This window comes from Magnolia sinica, chromosome 17, assembly GCF_029962835.1.
Source record: "Magnolia sinica isolate HGM2019 chromosome 17, MsV1, whole genome shotgun sequence".
NCBI classification, from domain to species: Eukaryota; Viridiplantae; Streptophyta; class Magnoliopsida; order Magnoliales; family Magnoliaceae; genus Magnolia; species Magnolia sinica.
Genome location: NC_080589.1, coordinates 54,556,294 through 54,580,841, shown reverse-complemented (window position 1 = coordinate 54,580,841; position 24,548 = coordinate 54,556,294). Strand labels below are relative to the sequence as shown.

At 38.6% G+C, this 24,548-nt stretch overlaps 2 protein-coding genes across 2 annotated transcripts in view; both read left to right on the top strand.

The window, feature by feature from the left end:
* The window catches only part of LOC131231056 (uncharacterized), a 1,167-nt gene extending 916 nt beyond the window's left edge, over positions 1–251 (top strand). Inside the window, exon 2 of the mRNA XM_058227140.1 lies at positions 1–251. This exon is cut by the window's left edge and continues 142 nt beyond it. Coding sequence (XP_058083123.1) covers positions 1–98 — 98 coding nt within the window. The 3' untranslated portion in view covers positions 99–251.
* A 4,536-nt stretch (positions 252–4,787) lies between these two features.
* Positions 4,788–24,415, top strand: LOC131230967 (vacuolar protein sorting-associated protein 2 homolog 1). Its single transcript, XM_058226999.1, has 5 exons — positions 4,788–4,980; positions 14,587–14,717; positions 21,865–21,969; positions 23,013–23,273; positions 24,039–24,415. The coding sequence occupies exons 1-5, from the start codon at positions 4,944–4,946 to the stop codon at positions 24,174–24,176; spliced, it is 672 nt and encodes a 223-aa protein (XP_058082982.1). The 5' UTR covers positions 4,788–4,943; the 3' UTR covers positions 24,177–24,415.
* The last annotated feature ends 133 nt before the right edge of the window (positions 24,416–24,548 follow it).

The following is a 24,548-nucleotide window of genomic DNA, read 5'->3' as shown; positions in this document are numbered from 1 at the left end:
ACTCTGCTAGTTCATCCACAATTTTCTCAGGCCTCCTAAAGCAAGCAGGAGAAAAGAGAGCCGGCTTGCAAACAACGGATTCAGGAGAAGGGGCCTAGCAGCACACATCCCAATGTTGTATGCTCGTGGGAGACTAAGGTCGTTAATATTCAACCAAAAATCAGGCCGGTACCCTAAACGGAAAATTTAGAGGTGAAATTCATCGGTAGCTATCTTTATGACTACGGATTAAACCCATAGCCATATATCTGAGACTAATGCTAGTGTTCTTAAGACGACGGTTTTAGCTGCGGTTTTAATCCGTAGCCTTTTCCAAGTTTCTGATCCTGAAATAGAATGATGGTGCCAACATGTGGACGTATTATTGAAAGGGCATGTGTAAATAAGACTCGTAGCTAAAAAATAATTTCCTTACATAAAACGGTTGAATATAAGCATGGGACCGACGGCGAAACGGTTGTTTCATGAATATTTGCATCAAATGCAGCAAAATGCTTTTTTTTTTTTAGAATAAAAAGCAAAACATATGATTTTAAAATGCACTTTTTTGAAATAAAAAGAAAACCATATGATTTTATTTTGATTACCACTGTGTTGCAAGTTAAAGTCATCTCTTTCTGTCTCTTTTAAATATATACTGCCAAGCACAATTTAGTGATTTCGTTTATCCAAATCCAGTGGATTTCGATTGTATACAACTGATGAATCCAGCTAAAATGGGTTCCATGCTAATTGTCAATTCATGTAAAATACACACTCCCAAATAACCCCATGTATCTGAGGCATTATGCACACGGGCACCACCGGTAGCGTTGTGCTGATGTGTTGGGCACTGTGGGGCCCACATCGATGTATGTGTTTTATATCCACGCCATCCATCTGTTTTTTCCAACTCAGTTAAGGGTACAAACCTAACAGAAAAGAAGATAAAAAGTTAAAGTGGACCACACAACAGGAAACAGTGGTGATTGAGCGCCCACCATTAAAAACTTACTGGGGCCGCAGAAGCTTTGCATCAAGCTGATATTTGTGCTTTCCCTTCATCCAGGTTTGGGTGACCTTATCAACTGGTTGGATGAAATGCAAACATTCTGGTGAGCCCAAGAAAGGTCTCAGGGTGGGTGTGTTTATCTCCTCTTTTTCGTGTGGTGTGGTTCACTTGAGCTTTGTATCTGCTTCATTTTTTGTTTCACCCCTTAGAGTGACCTGAAAAAGCAGATGGACGGCATGGATGTAAAACATATACATCAAGATTGGCCCCACAGAGCCCAATACATCACCACCTCAGGTCTCGTGCTGGCGTGGGCAGCACCGCCTGGAAACAGATTGGCTACTAGTCGGTGCTATGTGGGCTCCACCATGATGTATGTGTTTCATCCATACCGTCCACCCATTCTTACAGATCATTTCATGTCTTGTGTCCAAAAATGAGATTGATCCAAATCTCAAATGGACTGTACAGTGTTGATTGAACGGTCACCATTAAAAACTTCTTGGGAGTAACAAAAGTTTTGGATCAAGCTGATATATATATATATATATATATATATATATATATTCCCTTAATCGGAGTCTGTATTTCCTAATCAACAGGTTGGATGTCAAATAACTATTACAGTGGGCCCTAGGAAGTTTTTAACAGTGAACATTCAATCACCACTTTTTTCCCATGGTGTGGTCAACCTGAGATTTGGATCTACCTAATGTTTTGGATAAAGCCCTAAAATTATCTTTAAAAATGGATTGACGGCGTGGATAAAACACATACATCATGTTGGGGTCCACATAGCAGGGACCACTCAGCGTTACTAACGATATCCGTCACATTTCATTTGCGCTGGAGCGTGTCCGTCGAGCGTCGGATGCTTTCGGAATCCATGTTAGTAATATCCAAGCCATTAGTCTGATGCAACCCACATTAGACAGACCATTCCTGAGGATCCTTGCGTTTTCTTCCACCATCCATTGCTGTCCCCGAGTAGAAAATGACAGGATTGTCCCATCATAGAAATTTTAAGTTCACGGTCCATCCACGGCATAGCCGCGTAACAGGCGCGGCTTCGGTGGATCCGGTATCCACCGAGGTGGGTGCATCCCTGACTGTGGGCCCACCTTGATAAATGTTCCTTGCATCCACGCCGTCCAATCGTTTTTAGGGCGTGTTTGGACAAGCGGATTGGAAGGGATTAGATTGTATTGGAAGGGATTGGATGGAGCAATCCCAGGATTGGCCCGGCGTGCCAAAAGACACGTTGAACTTCTGCCTGGATCTAGCAATGCCATGGGATTGCTAGTAATCCACTGACATCACCATCATTACTTTGAAATCCACCTAATTCATCCTAATCACATCTATTTTACCTGGTATGTGTTTGGTTGGACAGATTGGAAGGGATTAGTCGGGCAAAATCCCAGGATTGGCCAAGCATGCCAAACCGATTCGGTGGTAAAATCATTGGATATCCCAATTCCATGGGATTGTCGGCAATCCACTAGCACAGCCATCATTACTTTGAAATGGTTGCCATCCACCCTAATACAATCTAATCCCATAAGGGCATGTTTGGATGAGCCCTTCTCATGAGATTAAATTGTATTAGGGTGGATGGCAAGTAATGATGACTGTGTCAATGGATTGCTGGCGTATTGCTATATCCACGGAATTTACCACCCAGTATGTTTGCCTTACCTGGCCAATCCCGGGATTACTCCCGGCTAATCCCTTCCAATCCATCCAACCAAACATGTCCCAGGCAAAATAAATAGAATTAGGAGAGATTGGGTGAATTTCAAGGTAATGATGGTGATGTCAATGGGTTGCTGGCAATTCCATGGGGTTAATATATAGAGGCAAAAGTTCAACGTGCCCGTTTGGCATGCCCAGAACGCTCCTTCTAATCCACCCCTATACATCCCAATCCCATCCACTCTACCCGCCCAAACAGGCCCTAAATCTGCCCGTCCAAACAGGCCCTTACGTATCATTTTAGGGTATCGTCACAGAAACGAAGCAATCCAAAATCTCTGGTGTACCATATCACAGGAAACAGTGGTGATTGACCATTAAAACATTTTTGTTGGCTACAAAAGTTTTAGATCGAGCTTATATTTGTGTGGACCCTTCATCCGGGTCTTTTTGGATGACAAGTAAACATTTCGGTAGCCCCTAAGTTTTTTTAACGGTGATTATTCAATCACTATTGTTTCCTGTGGTGTGGTCCACATGAGATTTGGGTCTGCTTCATTTTTGGGATTCTTAACTAAAGTGATATTTCAAAACGTATGGACGGCATAGATGTAAAGAACATACATTAAAGTTGGCTCCACCGTTACGGATCCACCCACCTTTCCAAAACAGATGGACGGTGTGTATGTAAATCCAGCTACCTCAAGCCGCGGAAACGGATTCGCTACTTGCCTACTCCCCCTGCACCCAGCCCGGTGGCTGATGGTCGGTGCTCTGTGGCCCCACCATGATGTATGTGTTTCATCCATTCCGTTGTTCCATTTTTTAAGATCCTTTTATGCTTGATCCAAAAAAATGAGAGGTATATAAATCTCAGGTGGACCAGGACAGCAATAATGATTGCATATCCACCATTAAAATCCTCCTAAGGCCCACTGTACTGTTTATTTGACATCGAATATGTGGATTATGTCATACGGGTGGATCCAGATGAAGGAAGAAAACAAAGATCAGCTTGATCCAATCTGTTGATTATGTCATATTTTTGGTGTTTTCAGTTCATCCCATTTGGAATGACCTTATAAACGGTTTGGATAGCATATAAAAATCAAGATGGAGGCCAGGAGGATTTCAACGGTAGTAATTTCTTTCCCCATTTTTAGTCATTGTGTGACTTACTTGAGTTTTATATCCACCTCATTTTTTGTCTCATGTCTCTAAATGAGTTCGAAAAAGGGATGTACGGAGTCGATTTCTCACATACATTGCAGTGGGCCCTATCCAAGGAAGCGGATTGGCCGGTGTACCTCACACCAGCTGTATGGCTGCTGTAGGTGCGTGTCGTGCGAAGACAAGCACGGACGCTCCACGAGCTCCGAGTTGTACGAACGATTTAAAGGAGATCAAAGTTATATAGCCCACAGTGATGTATTTGTTATATCTACACCGTTCATATATTTTTAGAGATCATTTTAAATTCTTATTCAAAAAATTAATCATATCCAAAGATCATCCGGACCACACCACAAATATCAGCGGAGTTAATGATTTTCACCATTAAACAATTCGTAGGGCCCACCGTAACGTTTATTTTCCATCCAATCTGTTCGTAAGGTCAAAAAGACCTGAATGAATAGGAAAAATAAATTTTAAATTGATCCAAAATTTCTGTGACCCCAAAAAGAGTTTCAATGGTAGACGTTCAATCCTCCACCGCTTTTTACAGCGTGGTCCATTGATAGTTATATCTGTCTTATTTTTCATGCCAAGATTTAAGACAAGCTCATCCATTGGATGGACGGTTCGGATATAACAAATACCTCATGATCAGCCCATAGAACTTGCTGACGTCGATACATCAGCTATATAGCCGGTGTGAGGTACACCAGCCAATTCGCTTCCCCCGTCCAGCGTCTTTGCGGACTCTGCGCAATCGATCGGCTTCCCCCATCCAGCATCCTTGCGCAGGAACTTTGGGAAAGGCTTTCGCAGGAAATCCACGTCCGCCCCAGCCGGCCCGACATTTGCGGTCTAGATCATTGACACGTGGGCCCCACTTTTCCTCAGTTACAACTCGTGCATATCCTCGAGTCGACAACCCACGCAAAACCAATACCGCGTAAATAACAAGTCAGACCATCGATCGAGCGAAGCTACCTTCCGATAACGCTGAAAATAAAAAGAACGGATTTTTCCATCTCTTCATATCCTCATCTACATCTCTTCAACGCCTGCAATCCGCGTCGGAATTCCCACCATGAGTTTCCTCTTCGGCAAGCGAAAGACTCCAGCAGGTAATATACATCTTCCCAATCTAATACCCCCTTTGTAATTTTTCTGGATAATCTAATTCTCTTAAATGAAATTTTATTTCAGTGAGCTACAATTTATTCTTTTCTTTTTTAATTCTCTATCAGTGTAGAAATTTAGAACACGATCTGAATGAAAATGCGTAATTAAGGAATTAGTTCGATGATTTGATTGTTTGTAAGAATTCTTTTGATGAATCGAGAATATCATAGTATTCATAATCATGATTATTTCCCGATTGGGGATTTTACAGATCTTTGTTAATTTCAAATTGCTTTAGGTTTATGGTTACATTAATGATCTCCAACAGCCTGTTGTATGTTGCCTTAACGCACCCACTGTCACGATCCCAAGGGTTTAAAGAGCCTAACTTTACACGTTCCATCAGCTATAGGGCTTTTGGCGCATTGGTTAGGTTCTTAACAATTGGTATGAGAGCCAACACCACGCCCTGTGTTCGAGTGAAAGCTGCTGTGGCGTGGAAAGGGCAACCAAAGTGCAGCCGCCATGCCCTGGAAAGGGCTACCTTGAAAAGAGGCCAGAGTGAGTGCTGCCATAGAGAGGGCCGCCGCAGATGTCGGCTTCAGAGTGTGGTGGAATGTTATGATCCCAAGGGTTTAAGGAGCCTAACTTACGTTCCATTGGTCCTGGGGATTTTGGCGCATTGGTTAGGTTTCTAACACCCACTGTCTTACATGTGCATCTGAGCCACTCAAAAGGTGGGCCCAACTGTGAAAATTACTTGTATGAAGCATTGGGCTGGTCCACTTATTGGATAGGTGGTAGATCTCTACTCTAAAATTAATAGAATCTATGGTGGCTCCTACTTCGAGAGGGAACCTCTCTCCTAGTGCAAGCATTGAATAGAGAAATTAGAGAAAATATATCATGCCTTGTTTCGTCATTCACGTAGAACTATATGCTAGAATATCCTCGAAGAATACTAATTAAAATAGCTGTAGTTAGGGCTGAAAATATCATTCATCATACTCTGGGAAGTTGAAGGTGCATTTGTGAGACTAAACGGTATCACAAGGGACTCATAATGCCCTTCGTGAGTGTGGAAAGTTGTCTTTGGAATATCTTCTTCCTGTATGCATATTCGATTATATATGGATCAAAGATGGTGGTTTAAAAAATATCACACACCATGTAATTAATCAAGTAATTCATTAATCCTTGGTAAGAGAAACCTGTCCTTTGCAATAGTGTTGTTAAGGGTACGACAATCAACACAATACCGCCATGTGCCCATCCTTCTTCTGAACAAGTAAAATTGGTGACGGATAGGGATTCACACTCGACCATATGATCCCTGTTTTCGAGCATCTTGTGAACTATTCTTTCAAGTTTGTTTTTCTAAGTATGGGGGTATTGGTAGGTTTGAAAGTTTGTACTCCGTGCCTACTCTTTAGTGGTCATCTTGTGATCTTGTGGACCCCTTGGGTTCTGTAAAAATAACAGCAATTTTTAAGAATTTTAATGAAATCGGGAGGTGTAGGATTTGATTTACCTTTTGTCACCAGAAGCTATCAACCGCATGGCCAGGCCATTTGGTTGGTGTCACAGTAATTGTTCCATCGAGTGCAAATTAACGAGATGAGCTCCCCCAGTAGGTTGCCCCATCATCCGGTAGGAGTCTCGTTTCACTATGAAATCCATGGTGAGCTTCTTGAGAATCCAATGGAGGGGACCAAGCTATTGTAGTCACAGGACTCCAAGAGCGAGGTTTGCTCCTTTAACCAACAATAAATACATGTTGGTTATGAAGCAGTACCGTTGTATTTCTAGCTTGACACTGTCCAACGGCTCATATATTCCAACTACTTACCATCAGCAACCCTCACTGCAAATGATGCAGTGCTTTGAATGGGGCAATTTAGGCTGTGTGCCAACCATTCATTGATGAGGTTGTGTGTACTCCCCTGAACTGATCAAAATCGACACCCAATTGGCATTTCAAAAGTCCAGACATTCTCATTGTGTGGCTGAGACAGTCAAACTGTGCATGTACTAAGATCTCCAGCATGACCTCCTGAGCAGTGCACTGAATGTGTTGAAGCTTTTCTTCCTGCTTGCAGGCCAAGCCAATTGTTACCACGAATGTGGTAGGCCGAAACATCTGAATTCAGACCCGATCTCCACCTTCAGCCTACTAATAAGGTATCTGACCACTGCCTTTTCAACTTACTCTTCGACACAGTTAGCATCTCTTAAAATTTATTTGATACTTTCAGGCTTATCAAGTTTGCCATAGTTTCGAGAGGGCTGTGTTGAAATCCTCATAATAACTGGGTCTGAATTGTATGTAGAGAGCCTTGATGGAATGTGTTCAAGAAAGTGAGGCTTGTGTCTTTTCATACCATTTATGGCATCACCTTCCAAATGGAAAAATGCTCTGAGGACTTGTTGATTGTTACCTGTCGGTTGTATTTTGGAATTAAAAAAATTGTTCCGCGCAATAGATCCAACTGGTCAGAGCTTTGCCTCTAAGCTCTGGAAAGTTGTATTGTATTGTGCCTGAATTGGTACCTCACCATCTCTACTGGTCCCACCGTTAGACCCCTCAGATTCACACCAGCCATCTCGATCAGGCTTTCAGTCCTCAAGGACTGAAGTTGCTAACTAATTGTACTGCAGACTCATGGCAGCCAAAGTTTCTTTGATCTTGCACAAGGAATTGAAATGCTGCTGTAGTCCCTCTTCCAATTGCCCCACCTTGTCCTCAATGGGTGGAATTCTCTGGTTGTTGCTTTGGCAATGCCAAAGATCCGGCACTGATACCAAGTTGGTAGATCTGTACTCTAAAATGAGTAGAATCTACCATGGCTCCTACTTCGAGAGGGAACCTCTATCCTAGGTGCAAACACTGAATGAAGAAATTAGGGAAAAGATCCAACTTCCTTCCTTTATTCTCATAGAACTTGAACACACAGTGTGATACTAAATAGGAAACAAATAAAAAGCATCTCAGCAAATAAAATCAAACAGCTCAAATTTATTCTCATGTCCCCTTCCATACATGAAATGTAAATCTTAACAACTGGCTACACTGGCATGTTGGATTGGACTGTTAGCATCTGCAACTTTGACATCCATTGTTTCTGTCGAGGGTGGCCTATCAGTGGACCATCCTTGTTTTGAGCCAGGTGAAGGTGATGGGCCACACCTTTGTCATGAGAGCCTGGTTGTAGGTTAACCCACCAACAGGTTGTGGGTGATTACTAGTCTTGTCATTGAATTAAAGACCATGTGCTGAGTTAGAATCTTTTTACTATATAATCCAACCCTGCAACCTGAAACCCGATTATCATATTGTTCAGTGGTTCTAGTGGCCAATGGAATACCTAAAACCATATGTGTGATAATCATAAACTAGGGTAGAAATCAGGCAACGACAACAAGATTCAAGAGATGAGATGGTAAAGGCACCAGGAAGCCACCAACCACACCTGCTTTGACTGTTGCATCCACCCATTCTTTCCACTTTTGGTTATTTAGTTGTACAGTGCTTGTTAGTGTATCACCAAAAGCTTTAAGGATGGGTGTATTTGTTTGTCAGAGTTTTGGAGAGGGTGCCAAAATCATTTTTGAAAGATAAATCGAGGATATACTAAGTTCCGCATGGTATGCACCTACATACATGCAAATTGGTAAGATAAATATCTCAGTATTTCAGAGAGAAAAATACAACTTCGAGTGTAGTTTGCAATTGGATACCATAGGTTTAGGTTTCTCATCCCTGCTATAGTAGCATTATACAGTACCAATACAACAGCGTGCTATGTCAATGCCACAGCGCGATGTGTTAATCTCAACTTGGCGTATCTTCACTTGGATGCTTATGTAATTCAGCCTATAAATGGGTTAGCAAGTTTCCTATATGAACTAGATTCCGTGATCTTATAAAATAAGAAACTGTTTTCTTTAAATTTCCTGCCATGGGATTTTTATTGTAGAGGTGTGAATCCACATAAGTACACCACCAGCTTTGTGTGGGGCGATCCCACTGTTGCAGCGAAACGTGGGAGCTCACCATCATCAATCTGGGAAATGAACCAAATTCCCACTTGTGGAAGTGCTTTGATCATGTGCATAGGCAATTGTACAAAAACAATGTGAAAGATTTGGGTGTACATGAAAAAGAGTAGAGAACGAGACACAAGAAGTACATGGTTTGTCACATCGTGACCACATCCACGAGAAACCGACAAATAATTCCACCAAAAAATGAGGAGAATAACAAGATACAAGAAAGACAATGCTCAAATACAATGAACACACACATCTCTAGCCTCTTCTTATCATGCACTAAGAGAAATTTCGGGAAAACCATCCCACCTCTTCTCTCCACAACCTTGCCAATTCATGAGGAAAACTCATTCTTGGAGAGAAACCCTCTCCCCTCTCATTCTTGCTAGCACAAGGGAAAACCCTACCCATCCCTGACCTAACTTAGAGACGTAAGTGAAAAGACATTTTTATCTATAGAAATATGCCCCTCAATTTAACATGTGACATAACAATTTTGTCTTTGAAAAATGCCCCTCACCAAAAGCCAAGTTGATGGGCCATGACCCCCAATATCCACATTCATCTTTCCGTTTATCATCTTTTTGCTTCTAATTTGCTATGCAGAATTCAGCACGTGCAATTAGTTTCAATCTATATGATTCTATTTGCATTAGGGTATGGACCTGTGTTCACCATCCAATCTTAGTTCTCTAACAAAACCGACGAGTACCTTCCATCCAGCCATTCTTTTGCCATGCTGCAAGTGGCTCGAACTGCTCATTAGAATTGTGGACAGCTAAGATCCTCAAAACCAAACCTTCTCTCTCCTCAAAAGGCAAGCTTTATTTCCATCGGCAATCCCATTTCTCCCCTTAAGCTCATGCAACTAATAATCTCAGTCTTGGTGCTAATAATCCATTGCAACACTCGTTTCTTTTGAAACCTAGAGAACTTAAGTGCAACCGAAACTCTCTTGCAAGTCCAACACCGACCTTGCCAACTTTATTAGCCCTTCTGCTCACCTATGGGATCCAACTTTTCTCTTTAATAAGATGCAAGTTCCTTTGCAAAAGTAAGATACAAGTTTTGTTTCTGGAAACTGCGATTTTTGTATCACATACCAACTGTCTCAGCCTTGTGGTAAAATCAACAATCTTGCCATGCCAACCATTCATCCTTTATTTATTTTGAAGCCTAGAGAAGTAGGATCCCGACTTCTCTAGCAAATTCAACACTCTGTCCATGTCAACTTCATTTTCCTTTGTGTTCACCTTTTCAAAGTGTACTCCACTTTCAAATGTTTGGCCAAGAAATCTCTGGAGCTAAACTGCTTCCTTAGGATCAATCTCAAAATCCACTCTGCCAAAAACCAAATCAGCACTGTTATCTTGTATGAAATCCAATATGTCATTCCTATGACCAACAATGACACGTTCAACCATGGGACTAAAGACATGCACAAATTCCTTGACCTCTTTGCCGTCTTACACTCTTTGGATGTATACAATCAAAAGCAGTGCTTCCAAACGATTTTGCACAAGATCCCAGCCCAAATTTCATGACTACTAAAACTCATTTGACAACTCTTATCTTTCCACCTTGTCTAATGAACTTGTGACTGTTGAAATCCAATTGCAAGACTGAAACTGAATATTGGTTAAATTCAGCACATGTGAATCATTCTCAAGTTGTCATCATCATCTAAGCCTTATCCCAGTTAATTGGGGTTGGCTACATGAATCCTGTTCCTCAGATTCATGATGGAAATTCCGGCATGAGTTTGACACCGGCTGCCAACCTGAACCTTCCTTTATCCAGGTTTGGGACTGGCAATGAGAGCACAAAACTCCCACAGACGCAATTTAATAGACTATTTTACATAGTCTACTATCCCCAACTATCTTCCTGAGGAGAAGTTTGGTTTCAAACTCCAGTTCAAATAGAGTATCCCGTGCTAATGTGCCTTGGATGATCCACATCTCTGGGTTAGGCGCTGATGGGCACATTGAACTATCCATGTAGGTTGAATCATTCTCAAGTGTCTTGGTTTATTTTATTTTTAGTTTTTTTAATGGCTTTCTCAAGTGTCTTAGTTATTCCATGAAACATCTTTTTATATGCACTGAACCTGCACCAATTGAAATACAAATTCTGGTTTTTCCATTAATATGGAATTGCCCTCACATGGTTCAAACAAACTAAACTAATGCTTATATGAAACGTATGATGTGTAAAGTACCCAAATTTGGTGACATTCAGGACCGCATCCCACTATCAACACTCCGACAATGAAGGCCAATGCCGACTCATTGACTTAATTTGCTTCATTTTGAGATTTTCCTCTGGTATTTTTAAATAAGTTTCTTTTTCACCAATCCGATTGCTTTCTTTTGAAACATTTTTTTGTCTGTAGGCCATTTTCCCTCAATGCGAACACTGCCTTGGATGCATAGGCGAATGGAATTGTGAACATGGTTTAGTCAAGAGGAAATGTTGAAACTAATTATTATTATTATAGATATTTTGATATTGTTCGTGATGAAGCCTTAAATTGCATGTGTTTCAGTCAAACCCACCCTCATCAAACAAAAATTAGTGTAGTTGTGATTTGGAGTGTAGATTGTCAAGATGAATACCAATGGAAGGAAACTCAAGTTGGTTAAAAATGGTCCATAACAGTTTAAGAGGGATCTTGTTAAGTACCTGCTATAATGGCCTACCATGTAACACCTATTATAGCAACTTATGTGAAATAATGTTCATAACAGCCATGATAACAACACTTAAGGCTATGACCATTTTCTGACAATTAACAAGATAGAAGAGAAGGGCTTTAAAAGGCTATGGCTGTTATGAGCTTAAATATGACAGTCGTGATTGATGTTTTTAGGATAATTGTTTCTTAAATATGACAGTCATGATCGATGTTTTTAGGATAATTGTTTCTTCCCTAATCCATCATCATCTTAGCTTTTCTTCTAGTAATTAGAGCTTGGCTTTTTTAAATGACAGGTTGGCAAAAGTTTTGTGATGGCTGCCAACTAGACATCAATTGGCAATGAAAGAAGTTCAAGTTAACATGACTCACATGCAGTATTCCAAATATCGGAAATTTTGTTGACAATATTGCCTATATTATTGGTATCTCTGGTCAGCAACACCAAAATTGCTGGCAGTTTCAAAATTTTCAAATATCACCCATATTTTCAATAATAATTGCTATATTTGGTGATATTATTGATATTAATGGGTTTTTGAGAAGAATTCTTTATAGAAGTTCCCTGGTATCAGCGATAGCATCGATAATATCCCTGATACCATTGATAATATTTCCAATACTAAGGAAACAGTTGTAAATATGCAAAGACTGACATAAAATTGGAGTAAAAAATATCCAAAAACCCACATAATCTCCTCTGTTTATTTTTTTTTTAATTTTTAATTTTTCTTTTTTGGAATTTTCTTCCTTAGGTAATTTCAATCACTCTAGGTTTTTATTGAATTAAAATTTGGATTTGGGGAGAGATCTTGATTTGAAATGAAGATGGGCCGTAATTCAAAGGTGATGAAAAATCAATAGAAACTTTTTTTTTTCAAATGTTAGCATGGATTATAATGGAAATCCATGTCTATGCATGATTCTCATGCATTAACCTGGATCTCTAGTGAAAAGTTGACATTTAAGTGAGAAATGGGGAAGATTGGTGAAATCCTAATTATTTTATTTTATTTTATTTTTTATTTATTTATTTTTTTTTATATTGGAAAATATGTTTTTTACTATTCGTTAATGTGAAAATTTTAGATGTTAATGAGTGTTGACTGATCAACCGATTGACTACCAATTTTTTATATTTATTTTATACTGATTTTTTTTTTTGACAACACATGGTAAGGCCCTTATAAAATAGAAACTTATTATTTATGGTTTTTTTATTTTTTTTATTTTTATTATTTTATTTTTTACAATATTTTGATTCCTATATGTATCAACATGTGTCTTTTAACATCTCCTGAAGTTTCACAAAAAAATTCCACCTTGTTCCAACATTTCTCCAATGCTTACCTCAGACAACGATATTTTTTCTGGGTATCAGTGATACTGATACATGGTTCCAATACTCTGAACACTGCTCATATGCTAGCGCGGTCCCTCCAATACTAACAGCCAGCCTGCTAATAAATGCATACAGAAAGGCAAGAAAACAATGGTTGATCATTGGAGGACAGCTGGGAGAGAAACCACTGAGCACGGGGCACGTAGACATGTGAAATTCCCTCATATCAAATAATTCGCACATGAGGCACACTTATTTACCACAACTGGATCAAAATTTGAAGGACATTCTCAAGTAGTTAACTGCAAAGAATAGAAAGGAGCCGATTACGCATCGATACATCTTTGTTGAACATGTTGTACAAGCCAATAAGATCTTGGCATCATGCTCAACATTGTACTTACAGCCCAACTGCTGCGTGTCATTGAAAAGGGGAAATTTGCAAGCAGTCAAGGTTATGCAATGGCAAACAAGCTTGCTAACCACAATGTGTGGAAGTGGTGTTAAGTAGAAAAATATCCTTTCTTCCAGAGTACCGGGTTGAGCGTGTGGAGAATCCATCTTTTTTTTTTTTTTTTTTTTTTTAAATAATAAATTAAATTTTCCTTTCTAGATTGAAAGTCAAACTAAAATTTGTAGATCCCTTAGAATTCTATTTTTATCAACTTCATAAATGAATTTCATTTGGTCTCTATTCTTAGAAGGATCTTTTTGGAGCATGAAATTAGGGATATTGTTTTTGTTCATTTAAGTAGATCTAATATTTTATTAGGAATTTCCATGTGTTGCACCATAAGACTGTATTCGTTAAGAAAGATAATTAATGAGGAAAAACTCTCATGCTGTGGTAGCGTTTAATGGTTCCTACTTCATATGCACGCACCCTACTTTGGCGTTTTTTCCAATTTGTTTAATAACACTATTCCAAGGAATTATAAAGGCTATAAGGGCTTGCTTGAGAAGTGTCTCCCTCTCTCTCTCTCAAAATTGGGGTCAGCTAAATGAATCCTGTTCTGCCACTTCATCCTATCAAGGGCTGGACATTCAGTTAGGCCGTAGGTCATGAAGTCTGTTCTTACTACCTCCATCAATGTCCTTTTGGGCCTTTCCCTTGCCATTTTAGAGCCTTCAAGTTGTACCAACTCACTCCTAGCCAGCGTAGTTCTTGGTCTTTGTCACATGACCAAACAACCTACATCTACTTTGCCTCATCTTATTACCTATTGGTGCTACTCTGAAGTTCCTTTGAATGCATGCATTTCTAATTCTGTCCTTCCTCGTCTTGCCACTCATCCATCTCAACTCCCTAAGCACTTTTGGACTTGAAACAATAGTGCTTGCAAATTGGGGCTGGTCCCTTAGTTTGAGTGGGTGGGTCTAGCATCATCACTTGATTTTTTATATTGATTGAAATTACTGTAGTTCAATTTATTTGAACATGAAAAACAGTCATATGGTTATAGTTTTACTTGTCAGAAATTAACAAGTTAATGCTTGTTGGCTGCTGCTGTTATGCAGAACTCCTTAGGGAGAATAAGAGAATGCTAGACAAATCTATTAGAGAGATAGAGAGGGAGAGGCAAGGTCTACAAACGCAAGAGAAGAAGCTTATTCTTGAGATAAAGAAATCTGCAAAGCAAGGGCAGATGGTATACTTATCTTCCCATTTTTTATGTTTCTATTTTGTTCTGTTTGACGTGCTCTCTTGCAATGTATGAAAGATTGTTTATGTGCAAAGTTGGTTTCTCTATTGCTTTAGCAATGGTAGCTGTAAGTAATACGTAGATTATTATCCTTTCTTTCAATCTTGAGGCATGCTATTTTCAAGTATGATCCCAGTTCAACACTCGTAGGGCATTGATATGGCATGAGTATGGTGTTTCTACTTCAATTGAAGTGTTAAACTGGATTAGATACAATTCCATTACGCATTTTGTATTTGCCCCGGGCTGTAGCATCTAAAGTGTTTTAACATTGTAGTCAGGGGTTCGATGTGTCACAGTTAAATAAGATATAAAAGAAAACAGATCAGTGAAGTTATTTAGTCTTGGCCAGCTAAGCAATGAATTGAGCATGAGTTTTATCAAGGTATCATCCAAGCATCACTAAATCCTTTAGATTACCTATAACATTTTCTTTGATATGTAGATCCCCTAGCCACACTTTGTATTTGGTTCACTGGACTTCCTAGGTAATGATACCATAATTCTTTGAATCTCTTTTACATTGGTATCACCCTCACCAAAACAGATCTCTAATTCTTCGAATCTCTTTTCCATTGGTATCTCCCCTCACCAAACAGATTTTAGAAGGTATTGCTTCTTCCATTAAACTCAAAACTCTTCCTGTAGTAGACTTCCTTCTCCCTATTCCTTTTGTCCATTCTTCCTTTGATTGCCTCTCACTGTTCCATTGACCTTGTTTGGTGTCCCAAATTCCCAATAGACTAACTTGGTGAGACATCCATTCATGCTCCTGGACCAATGTTGTCAAAATCTTTAGCATATCACGAATCGTAATAGGGCTCAAATTGTATTGGATTGCAAATCATATTGTAAATCGTAAGATTTTTTTTTTTTTTTTTTGATTTCTTAAAAAATTGAAAAACATTAGGAGAAAATATTAATAAATCAGGAAAAAATTAAAAAAAAAATCATCAATCATCCATTTCCCATTAACATGCACTAAGAAAAGTAATACATAATGTGATATTATTATTTGACAACATATATACAATATACATATCATGATAGTATAGGATTCTATTATATATATATATATATATATATATAGAGAGAGAGAGAGAGAGAGAGAATTTTCCTTGTTAAAAAAACGCACAAGCAGAACTTTCAATTGTCTGCAGGAATCCATTAATTAATGGAAATTAATATTATCAGTTTTTTCAATTTCTGCAATCAAATCTTCATCAGAAGTAACTTTTATAGCCAAAGCAGGACTCACTAGTCTGAGAATTTGATGAGATTTGCAGCTTGTTTCACACTAAGTTTCCCCAATCTTTCTTTAAGCTACAAGAATGCAATAAAAATGGATAAATATAGGCATCACATCAACTAAAAGCAGCATTTTTAATGAAGATGGACACAAAAATGCCAAATGCACTTATCCTTTCCTGTTCCTAAATACTCTACCAACCTTAGAGTTTCACAAGTTGCCTAATGAACTTCCATCCAAATTGGGCTTCTACACACCTGAATCCAAACACCCACTTAATGGACTTTTGGGATGGATTACTAGCTGTCTCAAATCAATCTCTACCTTTTAAGGCAGCTGATCTAGCTGTATCTAAATCCCAAAATACTTATTTGCACACAACTGCAAGGAATACACCTGATTTTATATTGTACATTTAAACCTATTTGAGTTCCATCAAGCAACATAAAGGGATAATATGAAATTTAAATCACGATAATTATGAGGGAGACTTACCGAGTGCCATTCTTATCGTTTTTATAAGCTGTTGAAGCACATCAATTTCAATCATCGCAGCCTCCCAGTACTTCTTAATACCACGGACAACTTTGATGGGTACCATCTCTTTTTTCCCTGTCCCAGCATTCCAAAACCTGACCAAATGTCCCTGAAATAGACTATACAAAAGATGAAGCAGAATGAAGAAGATGACATTAGCATTTCTCAACTCAAGGCACCAACTTTAAGAGATAGAAGCCCACTGTGTTTGCTATCATGCAAGGCCTATGCATGGACTGGAAAACTTACAACATGCTTTAAATATCACATAATTTGGTAATGTATACTGACTTTTATGATAGCAGATCTATAAGAAGCCAAGTGATCTTCTCACATATAGTCATAATCTCTCCCAAAGAAGCATCTACAATTGGTTTTCCACTATCTTGAGAAGAAGTTCTGTTCAATATAAAACATGGATAAGTGCATAGTTTTTTTTTTTTTTAAGGCCAATAATTAAGGTGGTAGGGATGGTACTTCCAAAATGTGCAGTAATGGAAATTTCAAACATTTTATAGAACTAAGATTGGAATTTCTAAAACTTGTTACCTGAAAATTACTAAAAAAGAGAACATAAATCAATGATAAGAAACTATGTTTTTTAGATGACAAAAACAGTGTCTCAGAACAAAATCTGGTAATCTTTGTTTCAATAGAGAAGAGCGTCAATTGCAAGTTCACATCAATAGGTAAGGATTTATGTAAGAGTTTAGGTTGATGAGAATACCTGCTTGGGGTTCTTTTGAAGCTAGCTCAAAAACCAAATTGAAGGAACCTAATCACACTCATGAACAAGGTGTCCCGTATCGGTATCGGTTGGCGTAACGGTGACCTCCAAAACCGATACGGATACGGGGGCGTAACGGTGATACGGGGGCGTAACGGCTCGTAATGGCGCAAATTTTTTTTTTTTGCCAAAAAAATATGGATTAAATCCGGAATATTCTAAGCATTCCAAATATGCATTCATTTATAAATTGGAACATATTTATGGTGGTGTAACGGAAACTGTCTGATGAATTTATGAACCAGATAACCTGAATTTGACTACAAAATTCATATATTTAATTTTCTAACTATCTACTATCAATGATAGATATATTAGAATGAATGTAATATGAAAATATCTTATATTTAGGTGTTTGCAATTATTTTTGAGGGCCAAAATTCATGCGTAAATAGAAAAAAAATATAAAATGGCACCCCAAATATGTAAAATGCACATTAACATGTTCTACTATGATTAACACATCATATGGCATCATTAAAACAGCAAAAGAATCATTAAAAAATGATTTTTCGAATTTTCAAAAAAAGGGCCGAAATAAATGCGTAAATAGAAAAAAATAAAAAATATATATAAAATGGCACCCCAAATATGTAAAATGCACATTAACATCTTCTACTATGATTAACACATCATATGGCATCATTAAAACAGCAAAAGAATCGTTAAAAAATGATTTTTCGAATTTTCAAAAAAAGGGCCGAAATAAATGCGTAAATAGAAAAAAATATAAAAAAAATATAAAATGGCACCCCAAATCTGTAAAATGCATATTAACATGTTCTACTATGATTAACACATCATATGGCATCATTAAAACAGCAAAAGAATCATTAAAAAATGATTTTTCGAATTTTCAAAAAAAGGGCCAAAATATATGCGTAAATAGAAAAAAATATAAAAAATATATAAAATGGAACCCCAAATCTGTAAAATGCACATTAACATGTTCTACTATGATTAACACATCATATGACATCATTAAAACATCAAAAGAATCATTTAAAAATGGTTTTTCGAATTTTCAAAAAAAGGGCCAAAATAAATGCGTTAATAGAAAAAAATATTAAAAAAATATAAAATGGAACCCCAAATCTGTAAAATGCACATTAACATGTTCTACTATGATTAATACATCAAATGGCATGATTAAAACAACAAAACAACCATTAAAAACTGATTTTTCGAATTTTAAAAAAAAGGGCCAAAATTCATGCGTAAATAGAAAAAAATATTAAAAAATTATTAAATGGCACCCCAAATCTGTAAAATGCACATTAACATGTTCTACTATGATTAACACATCATATGACATGATTAAAACAGCAAAATATATTAAAAAAAGTATAAATACCTATTTTTGACGAATTTTTGAAAAATGGCCCACCGAGCTTTGATTCAAAAAAATCTATAATATAATGTGTTTTTCTATCAAATACCTAGTTAAGGTTGGTCGAAATTAGGCCGTTACGCCCGTATCGGTCCCGTATCGGCCGATACGGGTACAAAAAATCGAATCGGCTGTTTCGGCCCCGAAACGGGTAACGGTTCGCACCGTTACCGTTACGATACGGCCGATACGTAACCGATTTGGCATACCATGCTCATGAACGAGTTTCCTAGTGACTTGGCTTGAAATCTGTTTGATTCAAGTTGATTTTGTTCTCATACTGAAACCATGCCACTCGGTGAGGTTGACAGAGCCTCTTGACATTTATCTTCAATTTTCCACATCATCTTCGATATAATTTCTGGAACTACCATTGTCAATCACCAACTTGCATGCTCTGCCTTGCACTGTGCCAAGTTGTTATGAAGGTAATGGTACTTCAATTTTTTCCTGCTGAAGACTTTTTAAGACAGCAGACTGTGTCGTGTGAGGAGATTTGACATTCCGTCCCCATTAGAGAATCCTTCCTGAATAGTTTGCACCATCTCCTTCACTCCATCCTTGCATCGTAGGTAATGAACCTACAATAACATAAGGAAGCTACAAAAATTATAAAAGTTTATCTATAAAAGCAATAATCTATATGACAGATTGTATCCATCTAATGTCGTTCTCATCATAGCTAATAGCCAAGAAGAAACAATCCGTGAACAGATTCCTTTTGATACCACAACAATGTTTGTCTTTATGGCCCCAACACAAAAGTAACAGTGAAAGCACAATCCCAAAAGGCATTCCCAACATTGAGGGGAAAAAAAAAAAAACAAATACCCAAAACCCCATTCCCCTCTTTTTACATGCTTTTTATCGACAACATGCAACATAACTGCATCAAATCACAGCCAGTACCACCTCCTCCCAACATTACCCTCAGCCTTTTTAAGACATTGGAAGCATCCCATGCTTCCCAACCCCCAACAAAGGAGTGTCTGCAAGGCAGATATTTAAATAATGCATAGAAAAAAAAAAGGACTCACACCACTATTTATTTATTTTTTTGTTTTGGGGGGGGGGGGGGGGGGGTCCCAACCAAAATTCTACAAACAACTAAAGAAATACAAATAAAATGAATATTTGGGTAAGGTTTTCATGAATGACAATGGCTATGAACCATTAGATTTACAAGCACAAAACTAAATATATCTCCATCCCTACAGAAGCCAATTCAGGGAAAAATCACATATCAAAATCTTGAAAACAACTAAAGAAAAAAAAGTGGATGCTTCACAATTATCTTTAATTATGAAAACAGCATAACTTTGAAACATTCAAAGTGAGTGCAATGGTAACATACTGACTGAGGGTAGCAAGCATCTACTATAGCATATTGGTTCTCCTGCCATTTTAAATGCATTCAAATTGTCATTAATGGAAATGGAAAAAAAAAAAAAAAACTTGGACTAGTCAATTGCATTCACATCATACTAGAGTTAATTGCATTCAGGGTGCATTGTTATACAGTCATGTGCAAGTCATGTTGGCCAATGTATGCTGATATTTTCCGAGGGATAAATTCATCTAACCTAAACACATTATAGGAGACCTCTCATTCCACCTGTTGGAGAACACAACAGAAATGCAGAACTGAGCTTAAATATTTGACAGCCAAGGAAAGTAAGCAAAAGACACAAACAAAATGGAGAACACTTGTCCAAAAGAATAGCTAGAGAGAATCTAAAACTATAAATCCCAAAATCTAATTGAGGAAATGATACAAAACCCATAGAGAAAAAGGAAAAGAAATGTAATAACCATGGGGGAAGAAAACTAATATCGGACTCCAAGTCCCAACAGTTAAGGCCGTGTTTGGATGATCACCCAAAATTGAATTGCAATAGTTCAATTCAACGAGTAAATGACTCAAGTGAGGCTAGCCACTCAAATCACAATTATTGTCATTCCAAGTCCAACTGGCCAACTTAAAAGCCCATGGAATTTGGCCATAATCTTCTCATAATGAATTTGAATAATTGCAATACGGTTCAACAAAGCATCCAAAGAGATCCTAAAAGAAGCAAAACTAACAAATGAAAAGGATAGTAGATGATCAGAGTCTTCATACACAAATGTGGATGGCAACTCTTAGATAAAAAATCACAACAGTTATGCAAAAGAATAAAAACTGATAAATAACAAGACATCCATTTTCAAATAAATGTCTCAATGACAATATATATGAAGAGAGGCCATGAAATAAAATGAGAATAATAATAGAAAAGGTGGGGACAAATTGAATAAATTCAAACTAGAAATTTCAACTAGTAAGTAAATGAAATAGCTGAGAAATCAGTAACCCAATAAAGAAAGGATCAAAGAAAGGATATAGACCTTGAGAGAGTGATCTACCCTCCCTGCAAGTAAACACAAGAGTGTGGTTTTCTCAAAGCCTGGAGGGCCCAGCAAAAGAGTCATCCTTCGTGCCAATCCGCATCTGCATGAGTAAAGCAATGATCTAACAAACCCCTATCCAATTCTCAATTCTCATCCCCAATCTGCAAACTGGCAAACCCTACAAATAGCCTCAACAACCCAAATTGCAGCAGCTTCCTGCTCCATCTCTGACCTGCCACTGCAAACCCAGCTAACCCTAGCCCAGAAAAACCCCTAACCACCAGACATAGATCCAATCACGGACCAACAGCCCCAACAGCCCCGTTGCCGCCTCCCCAAACTCCGGCAAAACGCCAATCACACACCACCAGTCCCAATCGTGCACCACCTGACGTGACCCTGTCCAAAACCCATCATCTAGGTTATGTTATGTTTATACGGCTCCTGTGCCAGCGCCCGGTTTAGTTAGCGCCGACAAAGGTTAACCCCAAAGTGCATGGTATGCTCGGTTTTGTTGTAGTGACATGACTGTTTTGCTACATTCTTATGTTCTTTATAAACTTCAACATTGTAAAATGTTGGGACGCGGAAATTATGTCATAGCATTGTGGTACTGTTTACCATTTGCATATAGCATCTGATGGAATTCATGCATAGCAAGATCGACAATATCAGTTAAAGCTTCATAGTCATCATACAAATCAACCATTCATGATTTGGTTTTTGTATTCTCTTTCAGGGGGCTGTGAAAGTAATGGCAAAAGACCTTATCAGAACACGTCATCAGATCACAAAATTCTATGCTCTCAAATCACAACTCCAAGGAGTATCTCTAAGAATTCAGGTATCTTCTGCATTTCTCACATCTCATTTTACATCAGTAATAATGGTACAGAATTTCTCATTCTATTTAATTTTTTTCCCCCAACTGTACCCAGAATGGCCCAAGTATCGGTTGGTTACTTGTTGCTTACATTTAAGTTGAATATCTATTTTATCTTTCTCCAAACCATTGATCTGACAGGCTCCACCGTGGATGGGGAATGCCAAAAAATATCCCAGATTGGAATATCCTATTTGATCACTGGCTGCAGATCGGCAGTTAAGGACAGTTTAAAATCTCGAAAACTCGACTCGACTCGAAAACTCAGATGGATCTTTACTTGACTTGATTCATATTTAATAATTAAATTAAATATTATTTATAAGTATCTAAAACCAGTTACATATGATAAAATAATTAAAATAATGGATGGAGAATCAAATCCACGGTGCTTGGCTTCTTGGTTAGAGATGTTTCCTATGCTATAGGTCTTGTGTTTGAAAGCCCCTTCTTACTTTAAAAAATAGAAAAATAAAAAATAAAAAACTCATGGAGCGAGTGACTCACTTCAAGTCGTTTTCAGTTGACTCGATTGAGTCAGCAAGTTGACTTGACGAGCGATGCCGAGTTGAAGCTGAGTCAGACTTACAACTGAGTTTCCTAGTTACTCAGCTCAAAATCCTGCTGAGTTGAGTTGACTCGGCTGATTTTGCATTCGAGTTACCGAGTTTTAGAACTACGGTTTAGGAAAAAAAAAGTAACAGGCGGCATTCAACTGAAAAATGGCCAAGGGTCGAATGGTTAGGATTTTCTGTGGGAGTCCCACCAGATCAATCTGGACCACCAACAATTCTCCTAACTTGTACAAACTTGATCCAAGGATGTTGTACATATTATCAGGCAGAGGATCATGTAGTTCATCTTTGCTATCATGGTGCTCACACCTAAATCCTCATAGGGTGAAACTCAAGATAGGCGAGAACCTACCATTTTGATTTGTGGAATTATTGTAAATAGCAAATACATATTCTGATTTCAGTTTTTGGGTTTCGTGATATTTGTAGACATTGAAATCGACACAAGCGATGGGTGAGGCTATGAAAGGTGTCACCAAGGCAATGGGACAGATGAATAGGCAGATGAACCTGCCAGCATTGCAGAAGATAATGCAAGAGTTTGAGAGGCAAAATGAGAAGATGGAGATGGTGACAGAGGTGATGGGAGACGCCATTGATGATGCGTTGGAAGGAGATGAAGAAGAGGAAGAAACTGAAGAACTTGTGAGCCAGGTTCTTGACGAAATTGGAATCGACATTGATCAGCAGGTACATCAATCTCTCCTTCTGTTCTATTTTTAGAATTTGAGCAGATGGTTTCTCTTCTTGTTGCATGTACAGCAACTCAGTCATAGATTCTTAGGGAGAAGAATATAGAATGTTCAATTCAACATCTTCTCAGGTTTTTACGCTTCATCACGGGTTACTCTTTTTGGGACAGTCTGGATGCACCCTCGAAAGAGGCTTTTTAGGCCCAAATGCTACTTTCATCCAAATGGCAGACTCAGCGAAAACCAATCTGATTGGGTTTTGCCTATTTGATTGAAAACCAGGCTTGAAACCCCTGCTGAGGAAGTTATTGATATGGTGGGCCCAAGGGTAGAGGGGGGATAGCTGTAAAGCTCCCACACAGATTACCAAATAGCAGGCCCCACCTGTACCTCTGGGTCAAACGTACAAAACAAGCACTTAAATGCCACTTTGATCCAAACGACAGTTGACGTTGTGTGATTGAGGAAGTTGTTGATGTGGTGGGCCCAAAGGCAGTAGGGGATGATCATAAATCTCACATGGAGGGGGAGGGAGGGAGAGAGGGATTGTCCATTTCCACCTGACACACAGGATTATCTGATAGTGTGGGGGGATATGCTGGGGTGGCCCATCCCCTGATGGGATCATCCATATACAATGGCTTAGATTATCAAATGGCAGTCCCCACCCTTACCTTTCTGGCTCGAACGTACAAAACAGTCAGTCATTTTCTCATCGAGCACCCTACAATGCCTCATACTGAGGTCCAATTGTTTCTTGCAGCTCCTCAAGGCACCCTCATCTGCAGTGGCCGCACCAGCTGCGACAAACAAGGTTGCCCAGGCTGAAGCAACAGGGAATGAAGACGGTGGCATAGATAATGACTTGCAGGCCAGGCTAGATAATCTCAGAAAGATGTAGTCTTCTCATCCTGTCATCACATGAGGTGCTATGCAGCAATATAAATGAAAGTGGTAACTTGGGCCATGTAATATTAGGAAAATCGTGCCTGCTTTTGCTTGCTGAGTGCTTGAAATTGACGGATTTAATAAAATCACATCTCGTGCTGCTTAATGTGTCATTTTAGTGAATATATATATACTGATGCATATATTTGTTCTGGTTTATGTAAGCTTAATGAGAACCATGCTACTCCTGTATCTGGAGTATTATTGTAGGCATGCCGAATTCTTAGAGCGGTGGAGGCTCAAGGGGCATTTGGTGCCATAACGCTTGATAAGGACTGGTGAGGGGTGGCATTTCCAGGCCATCCATCCAGTGTTTCATGTCCAT